The sequence below is a fragment of the Patiria miniata genome, unplaced genomic scaffold (assembly GCF_015706575.1).
Source record: "Patiria miniata isolate m_02_andy unplaced genomic scaffold, ASM1570657v1 HiC_scaffold_3, whole genome shotgun sequence".
Taxonomy (NCBI): Eukaryota; Metazoa; Echinodermata; class Asteroidea; order Valvatida; family Asterinidae; genus Patiria; species Patiria miniata.
This window is the reverse complement of record NW_024037069.1, coordinates 41,323,093-41,350,786: the sequence shown is the minus strand read 5'-3', so window position 1 is coordinate 41,350,786 and position 27,694 is coordinate 41,323,093. Positions and strand designations below refer to the sequence as shown.

The 27,694-nt window shown below is 40.6% G+C and overlaps 3 protein-coding genes across 5 annotated transcripts in view; 1 reads left to right on the top strand and 2 right to left on the bottom strand.

Moving 5' to 3' along the window:
* Positions 1–4,642, bottom strand: part of LOC119737789 (casein kinase I-like) — a 31,978-nt gene extending 27,336 nt beyond the window's left edge. For 2 of the 3 annotated variants that reach the window (XM_038212399.1, XM_038212401.1), the window contains exons 1-2: positions 4,477–4,641; positions 4,224–4,301 (exon numbers count right to left, since the gene is read on the bottom strand). In XM_038212399.1, the coding sequence (XP_038068327.1) occupies positions 4,224–4,299 (76 nt within the window). In that variant the 5' untranslated portion in view covers positions 4,300–4,301; positions 4,477–4,641. Of the gene's footprint in view, positions 1–4,223; positions 4,302–4,476 lie in introns of all 3 variants that reach the window. The other variant, XM_038212400.1, reaches the window with a different exon arrangement.
* A 14-nt stretch (positions 4,643–4,656) lies between these two features.
* On the top strand, positions 4,657–10,100 carry LOC119737790 (28S ribosomal protein S7, mitochondrial-like). The gene is made up of 6 exons (XM_038212402.1): positions 4,657–4,821; positions 5,806–5,970; positions 7,208–7,271; positions 8,021–8,188; positions 8,722–8,859; positions 9,081–10,100. The coding sequence occupies exons 1-6, from the start codon at positions 4,742–4,744 to the stop codon at positions 9,159–9,161; spliced, it is 696 nt and encodes a 231-aa protein (XP_038068330.1). The 5' UTR covers positions 4,657–4,741; the 3' UTR covers positions 9,162–10,100.
* Positions 10,101–12,690: 2,590 nt separating this feature from the next.
* The window catches only part of LOC119737676 (transmembrane protein 94-like), a 32,155-nt gene continuing 17,151 nt past the window's right edge, over positions 12,691–27,694 (bottom strand). Inside the window, exons 19-30 of the mRNA XM_038212180.1 lie at positions 27,502–27,645; positions 26,983–27,124; positions 25,310–26,278; positions 24,764–24,863; positions 22,300–22,408; positions 21,481–21,661; positions 20,343–20,588; positions 19,083–19,228; positions 17,364–17,461; positions 16,609–16,702; positions 13,544–13,717; positions 12,691–12,896 (exon numbers count right to left, since the gene is read on the bottom strand). Coding sequence (XP_038068108.1) covers positions 12,824–12,896; positions 13,544–13,717; positions 16,609–16,702; positions 17,364–17,461; positions 19,083–19,228; positions 20,343–20,588; positions 21,481–21,661; positions 22,300–22,408; positions 24,764–24,863; positions 25,310–26,278; positions 26,983–27,124; positions 27,502–27,645 — 2,476 coding nt within the window. The 3' untranslated portion in view covers positions 12,691–12,823. The remainder of the gene's footprint in view (positions 12,897–13,543; positions 13,718–16,608; positions 16,703–17,363; positions 17,462–19,082; positions 19,229–20,342; positions 20,589–21,480; positions 21,662–22,299; positions 22,409–24,763; positions 24,864–25,309; positions 26,279–26,982; positions 27,125–27,501; positions 27,646–27,694) is intronic.

Here is a 27,694-nt window from a genome sequence, read left to right as displayed (position 1 = left end):
TAATCTTGTTTCTGGATGGACTTAGCTGGTTTAGGCTTGGGAAAAGCAGGAGAAAAATTAATTAAATCTGCGTCTTCGTGGTCTTGCTTCCCTTAGTCATATATGTTAATGATTTGTTGATTTAATTAATCAAAATACAAGGGACTTGTCGTGTTCTTGTTTGTCCTGCTTCACATAATGAGAATCACTGACAGAGCTGCAAAACATCTGAAAGACAATGCTAGCAGTATCACTTTACTGAACATCTTTTAGATTCCTTAAAAAATCCCGGCAAATTTCATGACTGTGCTAAGCATAGAAATTATCAGCTCAGCAAAAACAGCTTCCCAGCCAAATGTACTAGTACACGTTACACGTACACATTGCAATTCATTGAATGCTATGCACACGCTGCTAGTATCCGCTCAAAAGCTCCAAGAAATTGGGTCCCTCTCACACGAACATGTACAAGTATGTCAAAGAGTTGAGTTCAAAGTTCATAATTGAAGACGTGTGCATGCATATTTTTGACAAATAATACATGTACCTGTGCCTTTTAATCCACATTTGTGCAAGCAGTTTGGTATTTTATGTATATATACATTACATTACTGTACGTGCAGAGAAAATATGAATCAGTCCATGTTCGCTTTCAGGGTTTCCTTCATAAACATGTACCTGTGCATGTACAGGAAAATGTATTTTGAGAAATTTATGTATACGTATCTCATATATTTGATGCCCAATTCGAAATGCTACCAAAGAACACAAACAATATTTATGATTTATCATTTATTTGGAAAATTGGAATGTCTGTAGTTTGACTAACTTCCTGTGTATGTGATGTTTGCGCTGCCCAACAGATAATCTTGACAATTTACTGCACATTTAGGGAATGCCAATTGACATGATTTGTGAGGGCCATGACTTTTTTGTAGGAAAACTTTCACAGGTTTACTGCATAATTGGCCAAAGAAAAGTTTTAACCTTCAGTGCTGAAAATGTGACTTTTGTATACGTGTATCAACCAGACTTAATGTTCCTGAGTAAAAGATGCATCATTGGTGGAGACGGAAAAAAGCATGAATTAAAGAGAACATTTGAAAACATAAGCCTGTCACATGCCACAAAATTGTATCAAGTAGCAGAATAGCACACGGCATAAGAAATTACTTTAAATACAGAATCACACCTGTATACTAGATCCTCCATCACAAAGAATCTACAACACAGGCTTTTCCGCGTCTGGTTTTTGTTATGAAATTCTTTTTGTTTCATTTGGAGGCATGCAACTGGGAATTTAGAAAAAAAACGAGGAAGTTCCAAATCACACAAGACTTTGTACTGTGTTTTTCAATTTGTAATGGCATTCATGAGAAGTAAAAAAAAAGGAGAGGAAATCAGCCGTTCCGAGGAAAAGTTGCATGCCTGCATTTTTTTTGGCTAAAATGTTTAGTCTCAAATGTTTCAGTCGCAAGTTTAAAAAAATCTCCACAGCCAAGCCACACATTTGTTTTTTTTAGACCAGAACAAAAAAAAATTATATGGCACATCAAGTGGAGTATTTTTTTTAACGAAAAACTGCATATGGGGCAACCGCAGGGTTTGATGCGAACCAAGTAAACGTTCAGCTTAATCCAAAAATTGCTCTACCATATTCTTCAAAACCCAGAAGTGGATTTTTGAAGATATTGCTGGATGGAGTCCGTGTAGGGTGGCACCGAACTGCTGGATGTATTACTTTACATGTAACATGGGGCTTGATGCCCCTTCTGAAATACTCGTAAACATGGCGAATTGGAAGGATTTGTGAGGATTCGGATGTTTCCTTGCAAATAAGGGTTAATGAGTTGCTTCAAGATACTACATGTACATGTACACTGTATGTAGTCCCACCTTCAGATCTTGCACCACTGTACTTTAGACAGCACTGGACACAATCTGCCTTATAATTCACTGTATGCATTCTACACGTAGTTATGAGTGATTCAGCACTATTTACCAAACAAACATTTACGGTTTTAGAAAGAAATTTTGGAAAGACATTTATTAGGGAGACACTGTCTTCTAAGCAAAAACAAAAATTGAAATTGAAAACGTCTGATTCTAAATGATGGGCCTCAATCTGATCCGTCTGTACAAATTAACATCATTGTGAATCTTAACCAAACGGCTGAGCTCAACCATTTAATTAAGATGTGTATGCGGCTTAGCCTAGTCGTGATCAACTCCACACATGCTCATGCCAATGACAATGTACATGTACAACGCTATCAGTTGACCATTCCAATTAACATGTATTGTACATATTTTGCTCCACCATTCAGCACACCTACCATATCATGCCAGTTTTATAATAAAATAACAGGGAGGCTTGAGTTAGGTTGGCATAGTGCCAGCTTCCTCGCCTTCCACCGCTGTGACCTAGGTTCGATTCATGCCTGGCCCATTAAGTGGATTGGGTTTTCAGACCCTGCCTGATTCCATGGGTTTTCCTCAGAACATTCTTCTGGGGTTTTCCTCCCAATTTCCCATGTCTAAAACTGTAATTTCTTCATTATTGTCTTCTCTCTACTGGGCCCCATGGGAGACCAGTGGATTCCACTGAATGGGCTATACCCAGATAAAATAAGGGAAAAAATGTTGCAACCTGACGCATCTTCCGCGATTGTGTACAAAGTCTATGGAGAGTCAAGAATTTTTTTAAAGTATTTCCTAACAAAATTGGAAATATTTCTCAGTCCCAAATTCATGTCTTATCATCATTTTTGCAATGAATGACCGTCATTGAGATGATATATGAAGAAGATAGTGGCGTCAGGTCGCAACATTTTTTACAAAATAAGAATTAAATAAAACAAATAAATAAAATTGATTTGTTTTGTCGAGACACACAACCAGCTTGATTGGGACATAAATTTAAGAAGTCAACGGAACATTAGCCCTTACTCTCTGAGGGTAGTTTACTGCATGTCAGTTGGTTATGCCAATGCCCTCCAGCTGCAGTTTATTGGCAGATAGTTTGTCTTAACAGTGAAGGCTCCAATTGGCAGGAGTTGGAGGCCCTGGAGGGTGCCTGATACTGACCAGCTGGGGGCACTCACTTTGTTATCAGAGGACTCTCATTGTTCTCTGTGGCATGTATTGGAGTGCCTGTCCAGTTACCCTTGAAATGACATGGCAGATATTGGAGGGCCATGCAAAAAACATAGGAGATTTTCTTGAGGCACATATTGGCATGCGTTGGAGGGTCTAGTAGGGTAAGGGTTAGAACAGGCCTTTGTGGTACATATCAATTATGGTAAAAACACAAATGGAAAGTAAAATGAGAATATTTTACTTGATATCCCATCGAAGAAGATTGAAATGAAATCGATGTGAATCTCCTTGCCTTTCAACATGTTCACACTAGAGAGGTAAACTTGAACAATTAAGCGACACGGCATCAGTTTGGTAAAAAAAAACGAAGTGGCTATCGTTACGGCACTCGTTGTTTAGCGCCCTCTACGATATTTTTTTGATACGCACGCAGGTATATAATTATTTGTTTCCACACATTTTATCGAGCAGTGCGCCAGCTCAGCCGAGTGAGGGTAGGATTTTGTACCGCGAGGTTGCGGGTTCGAATCTCAGTTTTGCACTCGAATTTTTTCCCTTTTCTAACCTGAGGCTTTGGAGGATTTTTTTTTAAAGGGAAATAAAGTCCGAATTTCATAAAGTTCAAATTCACTTTTTTCCTTCTAATTTTATATTTTCTTGTCGTGTTTTTTTATAAAAGTTGCCAGGTTGCAGTCTACCGTAACGATAGAAAATGGGAAATGCGTTACGGCTGCCGTAACAATAGCCACTGCGAAAAAAAAAATGGTATTCCTAATATGTAATTTTAGGGATGTAATTAATTTTAAAATCTCTCAGCTCATGAATTTGCGATGAGAATGATGACATAACACTGACAAACATGACAAAGTGACAATGACAGTCCTTTTCATGTTTTTTGAAATTATAGTTTTTATACTTTCACAGCTGTCAAAATGTGTCTTTGCACAGTCGGTCTTCATGGTCTTGGAAACAAAACACAAAAATGGTGAAAATATATTAACAAGAATAATGACAAAAGTTTGATGTCATCAGTCTTTGTTCAGGTCATGTTTAATTGTCAAAATTGAATTGGCATTTTGTCAATTCATTATTTAAAAATCACAATAATCAATCACAAAAATGTAGATGAATGAAAATCAACCAACCTAAATAAATATCCCCAAAAGATCCACTTCCAATCTTTCGTCCTAGTCGGTACTTGTTACCAACTCGGAGCTCCATTCCTGTGAACAAAGAGAAAGAAAACACGGATCAAAATTTCTTGCGTCAGAGAGAGTGAGTGATTCATCGTGGGTGTTCACTCCAACAGCTGTAAATTAATAAACATAGAATTCATACAGGATACCAAAACACTAAAAAAAATAAGGCCGACTGTAAAGTGAAATCTTGCCAACTCACCTGCCTCAAATCACGCCAAAATACTCTGGACGATCTAAGCAACCATCTAGGTATCCCCACATGGGAAAATTATCGCTATATGGAGCTTCATAAAGCAAGGATGAAATGGATTCCAGAGAGAAGCTCTTCACCTTCCCAGTTTATTCGACGCCATATTTATTTACGTTGTCTTCGTTGCTGCCGAATGTGCGCAGTCTCAGTGTTGGAGGGTTTTCCCTGTCTTGTGATTGGATCACAGATCGCATAATCATACCTGCGATCCAACATGGCGCTGCCCATGGGCACAGCTCGTGTGTTCTTGAAGTTGAGTTTTTCTGAGGCCAATTACGGCGTCTGGATCCCAGGGTAAGATGTTATCCGTGAGGAAAATTACTTTCCCCCGGAAATTATAATCTTTTCCCCAATAATTAATTAAGAATAGTGAAATAAAAAGGCCCTGGAAAGCAGTCCGCTGCTGCCCAGTTTCCGGACAGCACTTTCATATTAGGCTAGTTTACTCATCATGCTCCTTGACCTTAGTCATCGAATAGCAAAACTGTGCTTATACTTTTTAGGCCTACCGAGTAGTTATTCCCATTTTTTCGGACATTTGTATTTCTTTGTCGTCCAAATGAATGTGTGGAATTAGAAGCAAAACAAAAACCAAACGTAAACTGAATCAAAGAAAAAGGCATTGTCATAATTTTGACTTAAATTTGAGATGTTGAACAAGATAAATCAGCTAGGCTAGGCCTACCAACTGCCGATTAGTTCTTTGTATTTGATTTTTAAATTGAATTATCATTAGTACTGTTATTAATAAGTTAATTAACATGGTTAATAAGTTCTAGCCTATAATGGGTCTCAAGTATTGCTTGGACGACTTCTGTAGTTAAACATGTTAAATTTGGAGGAAGCAATTGAAATTCATTTATGCCTAGGAACTTAAAAGTTACGGAACTTAATTTAAAGTTTAAGTGATATTTTTGTAAACACAATTGAATTATCACTATAAAATAATTATAATTTAACTTTCTAATTATCAACAATTTAATTGGGCATTATTTCAATTTGATTAAATCATGCACAATTGTGCAACAATCCCCCCCCCCCCAAATCAGATACTTCATTCATTATTTTTTTGTTAAACCATTTGTTATTTATTTTGCAGTTTTTACCCTTTAATACATGTAAACCCCATTCCCTCCAAAAATATATGAAGAGATATATGTGTAACCAAGCGTTTTAGAAGGCAAATATTGTCCAAAAAAAGAATGATCACCAACTGATCTTTTCATAGAGGTGTGTTTCTATAAATCTGCACAAATTTTAACCATGTTTTAATTTCAGATTGGTCCAAGTCAGACACAGTCGGTATCCACGACACCATGCGAGGGCGGTAGTGAACCTGAAAGCTTACCAAGATGACAAGCTACCAATCGACATCAGCACACCAGTCAGAGCAGCCAAGTGCGATAAATCATCGTCCGCTCTCTTCTACGATCCGCTCGTAAAGTGAGTTCAGGGTTCCCATAGTCATGGAAAAAATCATTGAATTTAAGGCTATATCATGGAAAGTCATAGAAAAGTCATGGAATAGGACTCTCTCAAATGATGTCATTTCCTACAGACCAGCCACGTGCATCGGCATTTTTGAGCGTCAACTTGCATAACGCGCATCGGCTGCGTCGTATTTCGAACACATTTCGAGCAACAAGCGCGCATGTTTGGAACATTTTCAACACTGTGCAATGCGTGCTTGATTGCGTAAAATACGCAGGTGCAGTTCTCCTACAGGGATGGCCGTCTTTGAGAGAGACCTATCCCGCATATGTGATGATGCGTAAAATAATGGCTGTGGCAGTCTTCCAGTTTGCATTCCAGTTTACTATACTTCCTCTTGATGCATGCATGCTCTATACTTGTTGCATATTCAGTGCACCACTGTGATGCTTTTGTGGTGCTCAGTGGTCTCATGCCAAACTGGAAGGCTGAAAGGGAGTGGTGTCCCTTGCCTCAGTGTGATGACTGGCCACTGTATTGAAATAGGCTCCTATAAAAGATGCCAAAACAACGTAGGAATTGGTCATGGCTACTTTTGTTATGGAAAAATCATGGAAAAAATCATGGACTTTCATTTTAGGATTTCTGTGGGAACCTTATGAGTTACTCCATCCCTTTGCTTGTCAGAACACAGCCTCCAAATCTCTCATGGTAGATTTAGAGGCCCAAGATTTAAATGCCCAGCATGTCATTGGCCAATTGACAAGTGATGAAAGGGTCAACCTAATTTAAATATGTTAATTGTAGGAAATAGGCCAATCAGATTAGAGGGAAGGCAGCATCATCAAGGTGCATGGCAACCAATAAGATTGCAGAAGCACAGAGGGTGCTGCCTTTCCTCGTGTATGTTTGATAGAAAATCAGGTCTCCGGTTTATCCCTCTCCTCCCCCCTCCAAAAAATCTTTCTCCTCCCCCCTCCAAAAAATCTTATTTAACTCCACCTCCTTAGTGATTTGCCAAAATAAACAGAATCAAGTGGAAAATTGTGGTGATACTCTCGGGCCCTTTCCACTAAGATGGCTCCAAAGTCCAAATACCCTCTGATTTTTGTTTTTTAAAGCTTTTAGAAAAAAAATTGAATTTCTCAATTGTTTCAATGCACAATTTCTCACTCTGCCAGTTTAAAATTGAATACCGGTTCCTAATTTCCTTTTGTTGCATTGACTTTTTTTTTTCTTCATTTTTCAGCAAATTTGTCAACGTTATGAATAAGAGAGGAAAGAAACAAACTTTCCAGAAGATTATGGATCGGGTAAGTAATATGAAATCAGCCTTTCTTTGAACAGACAATTGGCTCATGAATTTAAAAAAAATCGGAAATCTATATTACTTTTATGATAGTGTGACAGAACGTGTTTGTTTCATGATGTGAGAAGGCCCAATAATTTGAACCTCACCTGTGAAAAATTACTGCTACCAACATACACAAGCATTGGTTTTATGCTTTTATTTCTTTTTCGTGAGAGTTTAACCCTAACCTTCCCAAATCCTGCAAAATCCTTTTTGCAAAATGGAGGCTTTTGCAGGATTGAGGCTAATATGGCAAATATGTTTGGAGGATGCGCTGTGTCAAGGTCTTAGACCGGACCTTGTGTTACTTATGCTCAGCCGTGCATAAATTTAGGCATATATATACTTGAAATCCTCCGCTTTGCTCCAGGATGTCACTGGCTCTGCCTCAACATATTGACAGTGATTGCTGGAGGATTTTGCAGGATTTGAGGCAGTGGTAACCCCTCCCAGGCCCACATTGAAGAAATAACGGATGATTTTGGAGGATTGAGGCTGTATGCAATTTTTACATGGAGGAAGTTGGAGGATGAGGTTGCATCCTAGTAAAAATGCCCAGGGAGCTAGGGTTAAACAGTGAACCTTTTTTTCTGTTTGCATCAGAAAGTTTATGAAACTCATGAAAGCACTCGATGTTCTGTGATGAATTTCCTTATGTTTGTACCTCCAATTTATAAGCAAACATACTTTTCTTCTCTTTTCCAAACACAGACAATGGAGAATGTTAAAAGAGAACAGATACTGAAGTACAACAAAGCCCCTGAGGTGGAGAAGTCAAGTATTGAGACCGACCCGCGAGTCATCTTCTACAAGGCTATCGAGAACTGCAAGCCTTTGATGGGACTAGCTGTCGTCAAGAAGGGCGGCAAAAACTACCAGGTCAGATGAACAGACCTCTTTTTGTTTCAAAACCTGTGTCTATCACTTGTCTGCTTTTGTCTCAGCAGGCATGCAACTTTTCCTCTGATCCGCTGATTCCTTGTTATTTCTCTTCACACTTATGCCATTAAAAATTGAAAAACACAATTTGTATGAAAAACAAATACTTGAGCTTATTAACGAGCATCACAAGCGGACTGGCTGGTCACACAAAACCGCTGGACTGGCACTTTATTCAGTGGGTGCAGACCAGTGGGTTTCTTGCGCCTTGTTAAACTCTCAAATGATTTCCATGTTGGTTTCCCACTACATGTCTGAACGGTTTCAACCACGATTAGATTTCATGAAGCTACTGATAAATTTGCAAAACACAGAAAATATTTGCAAAAACAAAAAAAAGGTGACCAGCCCAAATGTCAGGCTATGCATATTGTTTGCATTTTGTTCTATATTTTTTGCCTTTAACAGAAATTTGCTAATAATTTTCGGCTTCATTTTCGGATCATTAAATTTCGCCTTATCTTTTCCCACAGGTGCCTACTCCATTAGACGCACCCAGACAGCGTTTCCTGGCTATGAAGTGGATCCTGGACGAATGCAGCACCAAACCACTCAAAGTTCACATGCCCGAAAAACTGTCCAGCGAGCTACTGGATGCTTACAACAACACGGTGAGTTCAAGACCAAATAAAAATTCAACTGATTTTTGCCTAACAACATAAATTTGCTAAGCTGTATTCTCTGGTCAGCACCTCCACGAAGTGAATGCCAAGGTTCAGTCATCTTTATTTGAGTGCAGCCTTGCGTCCGTTGCAGTATGGCAGTACTATGCAAAGAGAGAATTTCCATCAAATTTGAAGTTCACATCTTCGTCTCACTTTTTCCTTGTCAGGGTAAAGTTGTCAAGAGGAAGCATGATCTACACAAGCAGTGTGAAGCCAACAGAGCCTATGCACATTTCAGATGGTGGTAGGGGAGTGGATGACATCACATTGTATTATAGACGGTGTACTATTCATCATGGAGAAAAGAAACTCCCTGAACAGACAAGGTGGAGTCTTTGCATGGACTCTGTGCGCAAGTACCCCATCAACAGTTGGAGTTGGGGGAGACCACTGATATCTTAATGGGAGCGACACCTGTTTCAACTGGTGCCATAAGCTTACTGCTCGTAGGAAGATGCTACAAGCTTGCAATGTGCACAATTAAGAAAATATTTGTGCGTACCTCACACCATGCCCACATGAAACAGTGGTCTTGTGTGCACACATGCGATGTGTCCCTCCCAAGGAACTCTTGTAGGCAGTCCAAAGTGTCGTCCACTCTTCACGCGCCGAGTCCATTGAAAGCCACTTGTTTTAACCGAGGTGCATGCAACTGCCTGAAAAGATGGTTTAAACACAGATCCTCTACACAAGGATAAGCGAGCTCCCCAAATTTCTAATTAGAGGCGTGATGATATGGCACTCGTGCGTCGTGTGTGCGCGAGACTCTACGCACAACTGCAGTCTTCCAGTGATCAAATTCTGTCAGGACGCCAGCTGTCGGCAATCATGGCGCACGCATTGTTCGTGTTCTATGTGTTGTTCTTTGCGCGGACGCGGCATATCAACCCCCTAGACGAACCGTTCAATACATTTTGTACACAAGCTCAGATGAGTCGTTTATACTTGTTTAGAGGATCTGTGGTTTAAACAAGTGTTCTGTAGATTTCAACAGATTCCAATTGCACTTTTGATAGCCCCTGAACAAAAACCGTTGTCAAAATGGTGGCGTTCTAACGGCTTCATCTAGTTTTGGAAATTATTACCTTTTACATATTTTTGCATGTTTCTAGGATCCTTAAATCAATGTATCCTTTGTAAATCTTGAATAGGAATAAGTTGTAATAAAGTAATGATGTACAATAAAATAATGATGTACAATAAAATGACAGATGATGAAAAAAAGAGTTCTTTTTCCAACATAAATAATGGCAATTTATTTTCAAATTTTGGTGGGCACAGTTTATACGTTACAATCATAACAACGGACACTTTAAAGTCTCGGCATAAAATTCCAATCAAAAAAATGGAAATTACTTGTTGGAAAGTTTTATCATTCACTAAAAATGTGTTGCAAGATTTTGACGGTGTACATCAAGTTAGTTGTACTTGTACTGAAACAAATTATTTCTAGGCAGTAAGAAACCAGTGTATTAAACCCTCTGTTGCACAAAGTTAATCTACAAATCTTAGAGTAATTAATGGATACAGGTATGTCAATATTTGGGGAAATTCCTATCATTTTTCAAAGTTTTTATGAAGATGAATTGCATTTTAAGACATTAAGACAAATAAATACTTTTTGGATAACAAGTCATATAAACCATTTACACAATATTAATTGATGTATTGTACAGCCTTTTGTAAATGCAAGTAGTCGTCGGTTTTAAAATAAATACTTTTTATTTCAACAGAGCCACATGAAACACTCTGATTTCTGTTTTCGTCTATTTGTTTCTATTGACAACTTTACATAATAAAAACTTCGCTATTGAACAACACAATAGACTTTATGCATGGCAACCATCTTAGAGGGGCTTTGGATTTTTAAATTCTGTAACAAATGCCTACACAAATGCTCCCTAAGATGGCCACTGTGCACAAGGTTTATTAACATAACATTACATTTGAACATCAACCAATTGTGCAACGACAAATGCCAGTACAATGTGAAAAGGTCACATAAAAGTAAGTTACAAAATGTTTATAAATCAGATATTTTGAAGCACTTCTTACTAGCTAAAGGGAAGATACAACATTTGCAAACATCAAAAAACCGAAATGATCAAATTATCAGGAAATATCTTACTTGATTGTTAGGGAATGCAGTCTAAAGCATCCTGTAAAGTTGTGGCTGCCGGTGTGCTGACATTTTCAAGAAAAACTATTTTTGCGTTGGGGAAAACTGGCTTTTTTTCAAAAAGTGCTCCTAGTTTTTCATATTTAGTTCGTCTGCATTTTCTTTCCAATGATTACACATCTGTGAAGACTACAAGCCTGCTAGACTGATTCTCTGATCGTACAATTCCCCAAAGTCTATAAATGAAACAAGTCAGTGTAACAATATTTGCTATAACATACTAATCCTCCAAATCCATTTATTTCTGAAAATTGCAGCAAAAGCAAATGTTGTACATTCCCTTTAAGAATTCCTACATTTTTCTATTCGGTTTCTATTTGGTCCTATCACTACGCAGCTGTTGATTCTCAGAATCATGTATCAGCGAAGCCGTCTTCAAAAACATTTTTTTATAAAGGGCACAATGCTTGTGCTATCAATATCTATCTCAAATATATATAAATTTTCTTTTAACATCAAAATGTACATAGATCCAATTTCATCTCTAGCACTGTGTGGTTAAAAGTACTGTGCATGCAAACAATGCAATACATTTTAAGCCATATCTAAACTCACAACGTCATACCACCAACTGCCTGCTGTTACGAATAGTGAGCGCTAACTTTGGACAAATTTGGGCACAAATTTGCTCAGCATGACAGAATTCTGCTAAGCAGACACAGGATTACCAGCAGCGAAATGTTACACAATCTACACAGCTTTGTGTAGTCTTTGGTCAACAAGTCGTCGTATATTGGATATCCCTATCACCAACACGACCTGCTATCACAACAACGTCTTGGGAATCTTGTAGCAGTCGTGTCATGTGCGCGCACCTGTTTTGCCTAATGTATGCAGCAGTGTTGTAGTACTCGTACCCGTACTCGAATGTCAAAGTACTCGTACTCGAAATGACGGTACTCATACTTGGGCAGCAAAGTACTCGTACTCGACATGTCAAAATTTTACTCGATCATCAAAGTACTCGAATAGCAGTACTCGGGAGGAAAAAATGGTATAGCTTGACTTACACCACAGCCTTATTTTATCGATACTTTCAGTTTGAAATGGTTGATTGGCTTGCGGAGATATTGAAGTTTCCTGATCCCGACAAACACATTTAACAGCTAGCCGTGAGTGGGTCTGTATATCGGTCTGACTGGGCCGGCCTGGGCCAATTACGCACAATGAATCATTGCCGTATGGCTGTATTCGGAAATACAAGTACTCGTACTTGTAAGTAGTCGAACTCGAAAGTACAAGTACTCGTACTCGGAGACCTGTACTTGTACTCGGATGTACAAGTACTCGTACTCGTACTCGGCAACCGAAGAACTTGGTACTCTGAAAAAAGTACTCGACTACAACACTGGTATGCAGCGCACATTCAACACCTTGCATATTAGCTCCGAACCAAAACTCCAAAATTTCAGCCAGTAGCATGCAAGATGCCAGCTACCAGACTTGTGTGCAGCCTCACTTGTCTAGTACGCGTGCGACCAAACAGTGACTGTATTTGCCTGCAGAAGTAGCACATGCGCACTAGCTTCCCCCATTTTGTCAGGGGAAGATTTTCAGGGGAAGTTCGTCTTGATAACACCCTATTTTGGCGATGATTGCGTATCCAATACACAACATCATCATCTTGACCCATACTAAGCTCTGCATGGTACTTGGCTTCATTCGTGCTAAGCACACTAAGCTTGTTGGGCAGTGATTTCCACCAGGCAATTCAGGGACACTTTTCTCTGCTCAAAATGGAGAATTCATTCCCAGCTTGGTGCCAAACTGTAGTTGAGTCCGCCTCTGCCATCTGACAAATACTCTAAAATGAAAAAGTAGTATATAAAGAATAATTGTTATAAGTATCGCATGGTGGATTGAATACTAGAATGAGGTTTGCAGATGACACTGTGACTATCAGTCTGTTCTGTGGAGAAGTGTCGGTTCGAATGGTATGGACTCCAAGAACGAACAGTAGACAGCGTTTTTTTTTTACAATTTTTTTTTAACCCGAATGGGCGGGACACCATGTGCCCGCACTGGTTCACACGAAAAGTAGACGCCACTTATTTGAATTCTAAATGTGAACAAACACGTAGCCTCTTCAGGCGTCGCTAGCAATGCATTCGCATGTCCCCTTCATAACCATTGAGGGGGGTACTTGTGCACACAGTCCGTACGCAATCTAAGGAGTAAGTAGCTTCCCCCCAAAGGATGACAGGGTACAGCTAGTGTTCAAAATGGCAAAAAACACAATCTCTGGTTTTCTCAAAAACAATGCATCTTCATCAAATGGCTCACATGTGACTGAGTCACATGATGTCATCTGCACAACTCACTCCGTTAAAAAATAATCATTTTCCTCGAAGGGATAAAAGTTGGAATTCTTTCACCTCTGTATCAATTATGATTTTTAAAAAATTACTTTTAATATCTCATAGAATTACAGACTTCATATTTTTGGCCTACCTGATTTCAATGAGCTTGACCGCCTCGTTCAAGACCAGAATGACCAGCGGCCAGAGGAATGCTAGGAGCCAGACTGCCAAGGGTACGTCAGCCAGGGTGACCGCTTGACCACTGGCCGGGTCTGCAGTCCACAGCCTCACGTCCAGGACAAAATAGATGATCTGAAGCAGCAACCTGAACAAAGAGAACAACACATTACAAAGCATGTAGATACTGGATATGCTGGATATGTTTGGCCAAATTTCACAGCAGGCAATGATACTACAGTAAACTCCGGCTAAACCGACATCGTACAACTCGTCAAATCGCTAAAGTCCCGATTGTCCGTAATGCATTTCCATTGAATTTTTTATTTCAAAGTCGGCTTTTATAAGTCGCCATTTCGCTCAAGTCGTCGTGTTACTCTCGATCCCCTTTCCATAAAAAGCATTACAAAATCCTTTGTGTAAGTCGGCATTCAACAAATCACACATTGGCATCGACTTCCTGTAATGCGGTTGGCAAAGTGTCGAGTGAAAAGTGGTTTCGCACGGCCCATGATCGCTGCATGCATCGGTGTCGAAAAAGGGTGTCCTACTGCATACATCACATATGCATCGTGAGCATATCAATACCAGTACCCCCTCTCGGCTGTACGCATGCGCTCTGTCCACTTTGGGGGTCGTCTTATTGAATGACTAGTGCTGCAGTCAATGCGTGCGTGGTATATACCGGACCACGCACGCATATAATTCGTTACTGTGTACGTAACGGTACATATCGTGGTCTCCACTATCAATACCTCAAACGTGATGATACAATTCGAGGATTAATTTGCTGGATTCAACTCAAGCATTAAGAAGACAATCCAAGGTAAATCAAAGCCAATTAGTGCAATGAATCATGTGTGCAAAAGACCATTCATGTAAGCCGGCAAAATGACAACTTACAGCAGATATCGGCATCCGCGTAAGTCGTCACAAATTCTCGGGTCCTGAGAGTGCCGACTTAGCCAGAGTTTACTGCACTTTATTAGTAAATTTATGTCTTAACTAGAACGGCGAAGCCGCCATGGCTCGCTGTCCAAGGCAGGAAGGGAGGCTGAAGGTAGGGTTGGGGATGGGCATGATGGAAGGGGATCAGGATTCTTGTTGATGTGCCAGGGTGTAGGGGTCAGTTTTTAAATGTCAACATAAAAAGTCAACAGATTACCTAATAAATACATGTGTATATAGGTTAGCCGTCACTGTATTATGGGGGAGTTTTTCATTGTTAGGGTAATTAGGACCCAGTTGTGGATTTTTGCAGCCCCAACAGTGTTTTCTGCTCCCCATACTTGTATTACCATGGGCAAAATCTTGTGTAGTCGCCACAAATGCAGAACAATGGGTATACATGTACATGTAGACACAGCACCATCACCACCTTCCCCAAACCTTACCCCATCCAAAAACCTTACCCCATCCCCAACCCGCCCCTCCCCCTCCCAACCCCCTACCCACACCCATTCCATCCTCCCCTAACCATCCCCACCCTATCACCTACACATCCCAACCCCACCCAAACTCCAATCCCTATCTCCTTCCCCCTCCCCTGACCCGTACCCTCCCCTACCCCAACCCCCTACACCCACCTACCCTATCTTCCCCTATCTGTCCTTACCCACACTACACATCCCCACCCTAACCCTTACTCAAATTCCAATATCCCGCCCACCCCATTCCCCCACCCATACATCCCCACCTGACCCCATGCAACCCCTACTCTGATCCCTATATACTGCCCCCTCCCCTTATCCAACCCCTACAACAACCCATCCCTACACATCCCCAACCCAACCCCTACTCCGATCCTATATCACGCCCCCTGCCCAACCCCCTCCTAACCCAACCCCTACATCCATGCCCATCCTCTCCCTACCTGTCCCACCCCACCCCTACAAGTTCCCACCCCACCCCTACAAATCCCCACCCCACCCAAACCCAGTATTCCAACCCCTCTCCCCACCCCACCCCAACCCACCCCACCCCACCCATCCTAGCTCCCCTACTCATCCTACTCACACAAACCCTAACTCCAACCCCTATCCCCCAACCCACCCCACCCTCCCCTACCCCATCCCTACTCCAATCCCATAAAACTAAAAGATCAAACCAGAAGCTCATGCACATCCCCAAAATGCATAGTGTACATGTACATGTTATACCGGTATACACACATGTACATGTTATACCAGTATACATGTACATGTAACAATTAAAAACTTTAACATTTCCTTGAATTAAAGTTCCTCAATAAAATCATAAAATTTACTGCAATGATATGAACCTAACTGAAGTTATAGGCCTAGAGATGATACATGACAACTGCATTTAATTTTTTTCCCCAAGTTAACTAAAACCAAAAACTTCAACATTTTTATCTGAACGCGGACGGCCGGACGTTCCAGCCAGACGGAATTGTGGGGTGATAGCATTGTGTTCCCATTATCCCTTTTTCTAAAGATTCCCTTCTGGGGTGATGTTTTTCCATTGTGTAAAAAGTGGGGTGATGTGTTCTGAAAGGAACATCACCCCACAAGGGTGGTCTGGTCAGAACGGACAGACGGGCGCCCGGACAGACGGACGGAAATTGGTATTACATAGGCTCGCATCTGCTTCGCAGCTCGCCAAAAACCACAAATACTTGCCATGAGGTTAGGGCCTGTCTCAAGTCGAGTTCCGGACAAGTTGCGGGTAGAATCATTCACTTTGTCAGGAAGAAGCTGTGCGTGTGTCTCGGACATGTTCCGCGTAAATTTTCATTAGCAAACTGCTTGACTCAATAATACTGAAAAACCTCATTGCGGGAAGATTGCAGGGAAGTTGTTCAGAATCCTGCAACTTGTACCCAATACAATATCCGGAACTTGACCGGTACTCGTCCCGGACATGGATTGAGACAGGCCCTTACAAATTCGCATGCACGTTAAATTATTTTTTCTTTTACACTCAACTTCCAACAGATCAAATTGATCTCCACCATCCCCCTGTCTTTCAAATATCAAATTTCAACAATTCTGCTCACAGCAAACAGCAACTACTCACAGAATCAGCACAGTGCAGCACCACATGCGATTGGTGAACGGATGCCTCTTCCATAGTGACTTGAGATTGTGGACGTAACTGACGGATGAAACAACTGACAAAAAATGACACAGAAAATTTTGTATGAGTTGGTAATCCCTCTTTGCCACAATAAAAAAATATGCACTTTGTGGAAACAGTAGTTGTTGCTCTGTTCACAAAAAGAGGGATTCGGTGTGGGGAGGGCTGTGAACATTGTTTTTCTCTGCAAACAGTGATGATAATTTGCAAGAGCAAAGATGCGTCTAAAAACTTTATTTCCTCAAAACTTATCAACATTTATACGTAGAGACCTTATTACGTGGTTTTTTTTTTAACGGTTTTCTAAAAGATGTAAACAGATTTTAGTAGGTGCACTGGTAAAAAAAGTCACATTTGGACCCAACATTCATGTTTCCAAAGCATGACAAGTGATTAATCAAGGGGCCCTAGGACATCTTGTCACAAGATTTGAGCTGATTAATGCTGCTCATTCTCAACTGAGTAAATCCTTTACGGGAAAAAATGTTGCAACCTGACGCCACTTTTTTCTTCATATATCATCTCAATGAGGGTCATTCATTGCAAAAATGATAAGACATGAATCTGGGACTGAGAAACATTTCCATTTCCGTTAGGAGAAACTTAGAAAATGTTCTTGACTGTCCACAGACTTTGTATACAATCGCGGAAGTGGCGTCAGGTTGCACAAGTTTTGTTCCCCTTTATGTACTTACTAAAGTACAGTACAATCAATGCAGCCTGAATGTTCTGAGCAAGCACCAGTTGTGAGGAATGCTCAGTCTTCAGTCCATTCCAGAGAGACGAGGAATTCCTGAAGAACAACCAGAAATATGAAAACAAATCAATTTGAGATTGTTTGCTAGAACCGATTTCCCTGTTTACCTCAGGAGAGATGACTATGGTTTTGATTTTGGAGTTAAGCCATTTACGCATTAATGGCAGCATTGAGCTGTATATCCCGAGGGGGCTTATGGTCACTAAAATGCATTATGGGCAATATAAAGGAATGGGCCTTAATCACGAGTCGGCCATATTGGATTGAGAGTGAGGTAAAATCTTCATTTTTGGAACTTGTGTAGAGAAATGAAAGCAATGACATTACCAATTAATACCAGTCTACTCAGATGAATCGTTCAAAATTTGTGACTAAACAAACTTTCATGTTTGAAACCACATTTAAAAAAAAAAGTGCGGGTGAGGCTATAGTGAATAAATAGTCTGGCACCATCCAATTCAACAGATCACAATTTATGAAATACATTCGGGGAACACGACAAAAATGGCCAACTCATGCATAAGGCCCCATGGAGATGTTTCACACCAGTGGGTATGGTTAGTACACCTCATAGGTCTTAAATTTCGTGGAATTTTAATCTCAGATTCCTGCTACTACACACAGCACAAGTGGATTTCTCTCTGTGTGTGCTTGAAACAAGTTGTAATTTTTTTTTTGTTTTTGCTTTTATATCAATTCATCTAATCATGCACCGTTGTGTTGAAACTGGACAAATTGTGAGCACATGTATGTACACATATGTGTCATTTATGTGTCTCCCAATACTTTCAGAAATATGGCAGGATAAGCCACTAGTTTTTGTTTAACTACCAAGTACTGGATACAGAAATCTGCGTTCCGAAAATTGTTGGGTGAAAATCAATGATATTAGTGAGGTGTTCTGGCAAAATGAGACAGAACTGGGCCAAGTTCAAATGAGGGTTTACGAGTTTTAGGAAAGAGAATAATATTCTCCTTACGATACTGTTAGTTGCACTTCAATCAGACATTCTGTTGACAAGTTACGGCTGTTTAATGTTCGCATTTATCGACAGGTCAAAAAAGTAAAATACTGAGAAAATGACCTTCAAAGTTTCAAGTTTTTGTAGTCGTTAAAATGAAAGATGCCAATTCTTTTTCCTTAAAAACATTTTTATTCCACGCTTTTTATACTATTTCTTTAAGATATTGTGTAGCAGACATTTCAAAGATTACAAATATCAATAAATCTGAAAATGAAAAAAAATTGCCCCTGTTCCTTTTTTTTTTTTTTTTACATATTTCTCCACTGCAGCCTGTGCCCAGTTCTGTCTTATTTTGCCAGAACATCTCACATTTGGAGCTGGGTACAATTTTGAAAAACATGTTTTTAAGGTTTTAAGCAAAATTGACTATCACATACTTCTCTGGATTTTCACTGTGTCAGAAAGAGAGCCTTATTTCCCTTTGGAATCACAACTCAAATTCCATTAAAACTTCTGTATTCAAGAGAATTACACTTAGGCAGTGATAGTTACACCAAATAACACTGCCATATAACACCATGACCAACTGAAAAAAAATAAAAGAGTAAACTGAGAGAACTCCCCACAATAAAATGTCTGTCAATGAGGATCAGACATGGTCTGTCAGCAACAGCTACTTATTGACAGCTCACCTGTTTCCGAAGATGATGTGGCAAGATTCAGTGGGCGTGGCAGTCTTTTGGCAAAAGGCGTGGAGGGTGAGGGCGTGGCACAGCAAGGAGATAAATATGGTGAGACCGAACCGAGCGAAAAAGAAGAACATGTACAGTTGAATGACCTGAAAGAAAAAAGGAACCAAAAAAAAAAAAAACACATAAACTGGGCTTGGATTTACCATGTTTCCCATTACTTATTCAATACAATCCCACATGTAACAATTAAATTATTCTAAAAAATTTTCTAAAACATAAAAATCTGATCGTTTATTGTCAATTTCAAAAGTGAATGATTTTATAGATCATGATAATTTAGTAGTTAAGTTGGCGGCAATATATGTTCACATGATCTCATTTGCTCACTGTCAATACAGAGGATTTTGTACCAGATTCAGTCGACTTGGGAGGTCAAACCTGGTCATAACAAAACACCTAAGAGTCTGTGTTGTGCAGGGCAAAATGAAAACCATTTGAACGAAATGAAAACCATTTGAGCGAACAGCTGTCGACTTTTTCTGTGATGCACTTCAAGTAACCCTGCCAATGGGGTTTCCTCTATTATCCATCACTCCTATCCCTAACCTTCCCAAATCCTTCAACATCCTCTTTGCAAAATGGAGGGTTTTGCAGGATTGAAGCTACATAGCAAAAGTGTGTTGCTGATTCTGGAGGATGCACTTTGTCTAGGTCTTGAGCTGGACCTTGTGTTGTGTATGCTCAGCCATGCATAAATTTAGGCCTAAATTATACTTGAAATCCTCCGCACTGCTCCAGGATGTCACTGGCTCTGCCTCAACATTTTGACAGTGATTGCCGGAGGATTTCGCAAGATTGAGGCAGTGATCAGCCCTCCAAGGACCACATTCAAGAAGTAACGGATGATTTTGGAGGATTGAGGCTGAATGCTATTTTTACAAGGAGGCAGTTGGAGGATTTTGCAGGATTGAGGTTACATCCTAGCAAATATGAGTTAGGGTTAAGCCCTGGGCACAATTTCACGGCACTGCTTAACACACAAAATTTGCTTAGCACCAAAAAAGTCTGTCTGATAATAGCAGGTTACCAGCCAAAACTTTATGTGACTTTCATGCTAAGCAAACAACAGCTGAACTCTAATCATGAGCAATATACATCACGTGGAGTTTTGGCTGGTAACCTGCTTTTATAAGCCAGACTTTGCTTGTGCTAAGCAACGTTTTGTGCTTAGCAGCGCTGTGAAATTGGCCCCTGGTGTACCTGGGAATCCCTGTGCTTGAGATTCTTCCCCGTGGCGCTGGTCATGGTCAGGTGGTTGACCTGCGAGTGGAACAGCGACACGGACAGCACCGGCGCGACGATGACAGAGAGCCACAGGACGTGACGACCGGCGAGCGGGGGAGGCAGGAGACAGACCGAGGCCAGGAGCTGGACGGCAGTCAGGGAGAGCAGCGTGAACATCAGGAAGGTGAAGACGGTACTGATGGCAGTGCACAAACCCCTTGCCTGGATAATGGAATGGTCTAAATATCAGGCAGGGTATTGGAGAGGCTGGTATGTACGGGACGGCGGCGGGGGTGAGCATATCATGTGGGTGATTATCAGAGTAGGAGTAGGAGCACAAGTCAGATCACAGGTAAAATTGTCTACGAAAACAATTTAGAGGCAATTTGTGATTTTGAGGGCATTTAACAAAATCCCACATGGAAATCTATAGATGTCATCAATTGTTTTGTAGGAAGAATTTTGATATTATAAAGGTGATCCCTCAAATTAAACTTTATTACATGTTTAACCAGTTCATGTCGGAGGACGTGATAACACGCACTGGCTGTATTTATACACAGGCACTGCTGATGGGTTAAAAGGTCAATATTGCCTCGACTCGCCTCCGGGTGACATCTAAACACGCTAATCCCTTGCATCTTTTGTTCACACACTGTATATGATATTTGGCTGTATAATCAGAAGTTGTTTTGCCTTTTGCAAAAATCGAAAGCAAGGTTTGTGAAAGTTGGTTTTAAAAAATAAAAAACCTGAATTAGATTTTCATATGTAAAGACAAAGATGCTTTTCAAATATTCAGTTAAGATTTTTCCCATCTGCTGCAACTCAAGAGAGATCCATTACTCTGCGCTGCTACAAACCTTCTAGACATTGATTTTTCCACAACACACTCTCCCACTTTCAAGTGATCAAATTGTTTAAAAAAATTCACTGTATTCTACAGGAAATAAAATGCAGTGTAAAAAACAACAGCTTGAAACATGAAAAACAACCAAATTTTCCTCATCTTCAAAGCTCTGTTTGTGGTTATACACATTATCTAAATATGTTAAATATACCATTGCTTTCCCCTCCATTCAAATCTAACACACAATACACAGCCTGAACTCACTTCTTGAATGAGACTAATCAGACTGAAGTTGTGATTGCACCAGAATGCGAGTGAGCAAGGCAGGCTGGTCAGGAGACTGCCCAGGCCGGTGGGCGTGTGCCAGTATGGTTTACTGCAGGAGAGCTGTTCTGGTTGGTCACGGTGCTGACACACGTGGGGGTAGAGAGGCTCCACTCCAATGCTGCGTGAGTCAGAGGAAAAAACAAGGGGGAAAAACGATCAATCAAATGGCAAAGGTACAAAACCCCACTGGGCCTTATTCATGAGTTGGCCATTTTCGTCGAGTTCCCTGCATGTATTTCATTAATTGTTAACTGTTGAATGGGATGGCGCCAGACTATTTATGCAGGCACAATGCAGCCTTGGGCAAGTTCGCGCAAGGACTATAGTTAACCATTGGTCGACTAACGCTTGCCCGAACTCTGTCTAGTCGACGATGGTTAACTACGCTAGTCGACTATTTGGAACCAACCTACTGGGGTTGGTTGCTTCGCTGGCAACCATAGCCGCGCGCGTTCATATACAGCAGGGAGCCAGGATCCAGACGTTTTGCAATGACATTTTGACCAGCGTTCGACTAGAGACGTTCGCACTTTGCTATTAGTGCGCAGGCGTAAGGTACGTCACAACCACTAGTCGACTAATGGTCCTTGCCCGAACTTGGCCCTTATTTTACTGTCCGATTTTTTAATATGGCTTTGAACATTAGGGAATGTTTAATTACAAATTTTAAATATTATCTGATATCAGCCTGGGCAAAAATGATTGGCTACTAGATACATATGAGCCGTAATGAATATTCATGTAGCCGGAACTAACCTGATATCAGCCTGTGCAAAGAGCGGCATGTTGAGAAGATTGACACTGCTACCCAGACAGCAGATGACCTCACCATAATCCTGCATGATCTTAAGCATCTCCTGAGTGGCTGGAGATCAATTTTGAAAAAAAAAGAAGTGTTATACAGTAGTAATTGATAAGCCAAGAGTTAAACACCGTCGATATCAGAATTTCCAATAATCGATATTTCAGAAATCCAATTTCGAGAATATTTGGTGAATCGATTGTAAAAGTTAAAGGGAATGTACATCATTGTCATTTGCTGTAATTTTCAGAAATGAACTATTTGAGGGGTTAGTATAATAGATCAAATTATTATTACACTGACATGTTTGAAGTTTTGTTTTCGAAAATGCTGGAAAAACCAAGAAAAACAAACATTTTCAAGTAGTCTGGTTCCCTGACTCCACTGAAGATGAAATGGATCAATTTACAGATGCCGGAAAATTGTACGCTAAGGGAACCAGTCTAGCTGACCTGCACCCATTCATGAACATAAAACCAATTAGCAAACAAAATTGGACTGAAAAAATGGTAAATTTGGAGCAGTAGTAAAAAATAGTTAGGTTTTTCCTACGGTGGTCGGCCGACCACCGTTGGAAATGTAAACAAAAATACAATTTTCTTGAAAATGACTTCACACCAGGTGCCATAATTTGACAGGATGCTTTAGACTGTCATTTACCAACATCCTGTAAGGTATTTTGTAAAAACGTGGTCATTCTATTTTTCGATGTTTGCAAATGTTGTATTTTCCCTTTAAAGACATAAAGACGACACTTTGATTAAAAAAAAAAAACTTTAAGTCCCAATTTTCCACGGCTTTCTCTGGAGCATATAGTTCAAACTTTTTAAAACAAATCTCAGCACTGAGAGTTTGTCCAGAACCGACAGTTTCTTTTGAGGTTTCACATGATTAAGGAGACTGCAAATTCTAGCAATGCAGAGCACAAAGCGACACCGCTTGGCATTTTGCGATGTGTTTATTTTGAGTGACAAGCACAAGTTGCCGCCGAGTTGTATTTCATTATTCAGCAAACGATACACACAAAGTAAAAGCACAAACGGGAGATTTATTTTGAGAACAATCTGACGCATATTCGATATTTTCGATATGAATCCTCAATATCAAACATTTTCATATTTCTATATGATTACAAAATTGCGATCGGCGATATTGATATCAAAATAATACCGAATAATGAAGTAATATGGATATATCGACGGTGCTTACCAAGAGTGGCACATGAAACAGTAACGTGAAATGGTGAGGCCTCACATCCTTGGGAAATCTTTGGCTGAGATGTTTTTTTGTTTTAATTTCTTTATGTTCTGGACTGTTTGCCAAACAGATAGGCTTCAAGTCAAGTGAGAAACAATGTTAACATGTTAATATTGTTAACATTTTAACAATGTTAACAACGTTAACAATGTTAACAATGTTAACATGTTAACATGTTATATCACAGTTAACTTTCTTTTAACCAGAGATGAAACTGGCATATGGCCAAAAAATCGGAAAATATGCCGAAGAAAAATACGTGTCCGAAATCCGGGCCGCGCTGCATTACACACATGCATGTACAATACACTTCATGCCCAATTTCCAGACACCTTTTCCTGCTTTATTTTCGATTCAAGCAAAATTTTACGATGAAAAACATGGTCTGTGTTTTCATTGCATAAAATGCCCAAATTACAGTTAGAGTAATGGAGTCATCAATAAAGAATTTCACTTCTTACTTGAGACCAAAGTCTAGGGAAAAGTCCGAAAGATAAGGGCACCGTCCATGGTGCTTCATGTCCATTCAACCACACACCACCACTAGGCCTACTCCACTTGCATTCATACGTGGGGAAAATTCAGGCATTGTCGTCTTTCTCTTCTAACAAATGGCAAATGCCAGTGAAATGTTTCGCTAATGCTCTCTTCGCTATCCTCGAGATAATCATCACGATTTTTAAAGCATTGCATTTTGTATAACTATATTTGAAACCTCCGAAAACTGCACAACACAATGATTTTATCTACTGGATCGTTCACAAGGCTACCTGTTCCCGACCGGCCATGTGCTAGCGGACGGCACGGTGCGGTACGTACGCTGGTACCATTGCATATTCGCACGCACGTGCGACACAGTGATTTTTCCATGTCGCCTGTCAATGTTTAACCTTTTGTCCAGCCGGAGAAGGCGCCGATTAGTATTATACCCTGTGTTTCTACCGTTGAAACACTTCAATAACGACTGGTGAAAGAGATTAAAACTACGTTCGCGATGATTTTAACGTGCCAGTTCCATCAACTTTTCATCGACTTTTCTTCGAAATTATGATTGAAGTAAAATGACATTTTGTGAGAAAATTCAAAAAGTCGGTTTTCCGATTAAAATCGGAAAAGTTTCATCTCTGTTTAACAAGATTTTTCCAAACATATTTCACTTACTCTCTGGAGTGACATCAGTGAAGAGTGGCACAAGCAGCGGCACGTTGTCAACTTTCTCAAGGTGCGGTCTGATGTTCTCGATACCTCGAGGAAGTTTGGCCTGAATTTTTTTTTTTTTACATAAATCAAACCAAATTACAGTCAATGCAAGGATTGGAATGCACTAGCCATACGGCAGCTGAACATCTGACCCAGACTTTGGCAAAATGCATCACTTACTCCAAGGGAAATTGTTTTGGTATATATTTATATATTTTTTTGTTTTGAACAATAAAGAATTATCACAAAAAGGCTCACATTAAAAAAGGGCTTCTTTTAGTATAACAAGGGAAAGTGCAAAGTAAACATGTACTCTACATTTCAACAAATACAAATGTTTAAATCCATTTTACTTATGAGATCCTTTCAGCATAAATGAAAAAAACGAAAAGTTCTACCACTTCATACTTTCCATCACTTTAAGCTTTGACACAATTTTGTTAAAATTTATTTCCTTTTTGGGGGGTATCGCTTCAAGAAGTGTTAAGGTTCGGTGTATGTACTCACCCTGTTTGAGATGTCAAACCCCACAGCAGTCTCACTCTCAGTAACGTGGCTGAGGGTCTCGGTGTCGTCACTCATCGTCCGGGTCTCTGAGATGTTTCTGGCTCGCCAGGAGACAGACATCTCCTCACTCAGAACCTCCAGGTTGGATTTGTGCCGGACATGGTGGCTGGCTGTAACGGCATCGGTGCCTTCCTGCTCTCCAGAGATCTGGACTTCGGGCAAGGAGGAGTCCGAGAAGTGAGGATGAGGCCGGGAGGTGGACTTCTGTGGCAAGTGGTCCGCGGACTTCGGAGCTGCCACTGATGCTGGATGAGCGGATGGGAGGAGTGTTGACGTCTCACCTGCATGATCCTCTTCTTCATCTTTGATGCTGTCTCTTCTTTGCGCCTCATTTCCCGATCTTGGCTCAGCCTGCTTGACAGCACCATCTTGTGCCAATCCACTAAAAGTTGCATCTTGGGAAGCCTTGGCTTTTGAATCAGGCTTGTCACATTGCACGTTTGTCTCGGCTAGCGATGGAGAGATGGATGGCGCATGCTGGGATGATGAAAGTAGCTGCGATGTCTCGGTCACATGCTCCTCATCGTCGCCTTCAGCATCCACCAAGACCTTCACAGACTTGGCGTCTTCTCTTCTCGCCTCCTTCCCTCTAGAGCCTACCCTGTCTCTACAATTCCCTTGAAGTTTCCCGTCAGCGGAGGCATTGCTCAAGCTTCTCTTCGCATCTTGGTCCTGTCCGTGCCACAGCACCTTGAGATTGGGAACATCTGCGTGAATCTCCTTCGGGTGGTCTGCCGAGAAGGAAGCCGCGACATCGACGCTCCTCCTAGAGGGGTTGCTCTTGAGGGAGGAGGACTGGTCTGAGTGCTGGCGGGAGACGCCGTTGTTGGATGCATTGCTGCTGGGGTCGCTCTGTAAGGAGATGTGGCAATTCCAGCCGGCTTCTAGACCCATCTTTTCAGAAAACACCTAGGAAGCAAATTCCTTCGTGGTAAGCATTAATTTCATTTGAAGCAATTTATATTTCTTAGATTAAGCCATTAAGGATGAAAAATCAGGCCACTCCAATTTTTTGATTAGTACATTTCAGCTCAATTCAGTCAGTGAGCAGTTTGCAGTGGTTTAACTCATTTTCATTTAGGTCCAGGTTGGAATTTCACCAATTAAAATGTGCTGGTTAAATTTGATCATGAGGTAGTGAGGTAGTGCTTCTTAATGTCACAACCCAAAACGTCATGAAATATTTTTTTGCTGATGACCGGTTTTCAATCTGATTTTTGCTTTTCACTTCAATTTTCCATGCACAGTTTCATGTTAGGAAGTTCCATGGGACTGAACTCCGGCATTTACTAAATGAATCAATCTAACAATTGATGTTTCAACTGATTTTATTCATTTTAATTCCTGGTTTTGAAAAATAAAGATTCCTGAAATGTTGACAGACACTCGTTTGGCACAAACCTTGAGAGAAAATACTGAAGGAATGTTCTCTTTAAGAGGTGGAAGGAACCCCTAAAATCACATTCCCGGGAATACCACAAATTCAGGTAGGGACTGCAAACCTAATCCAGGCGTTGGCATAGATGGGATTCGAACCAAGTACGCAGATATTAAAAATGCCAAAGTTTCACCTCAACCCCCCTAAATCAGTCAATCAGTCAGTCATTACTCACCCTGCTCCTGAGCTCTTGGTCTCTAGAGAAGTGCACAAAGCGGATGCAGGCGTGGTCCAGGTTCTCAATCAGGGCCACGATGTCTGACTTAGCCTGGTAGTTCATGGTGACCATGCCGATGAAGATCTGACCGCACTGAGCTCTATGGAAACCAAAAACAGAGAGAGAAATACAGGCTAAGCGATACAAACAGCAAGCTGATGCCACAGGCTGGATCAAGTACGGAATTAGGTACAGACTTTTATAATAAAAACAGTCAGACAATACCTTGCAACAAACACTTTTACTGTACTTTTCAAGTCAGTCTGTAAAAAGGTCAATATAAAAGCAATGGGCAATTCTAATGTCACAGAAAGAACATTTGAACTCTTTTTTATGGGGATGTCAGCAATAAATGTGAATTTGCAGTGAAACCATGTGAAAGTACAAAATAGCTTTTGTTGGTGTGTCTGAGTGTTTCCGAGGACAAAAGTTTTTTTGGACAATAGCTCGTCCTCAGGAGAGTCCCCGTAATATTACCTGAAGCAGTCGCCAGCATCTCTGATATCATCCATCTTATCCATGGCTGAGTCCAGGCTGTGGTATTTCCTCCCTCTACCCTCCCCCTCCTCCCCCTTGTTGCTGTGCTGGTGGGCCGTCGTCATGTCTACATCCCAAGAGGATCTATGACAGCAAAATAAAAATTGACAGTCCATATTCTTCGACTCTAGAT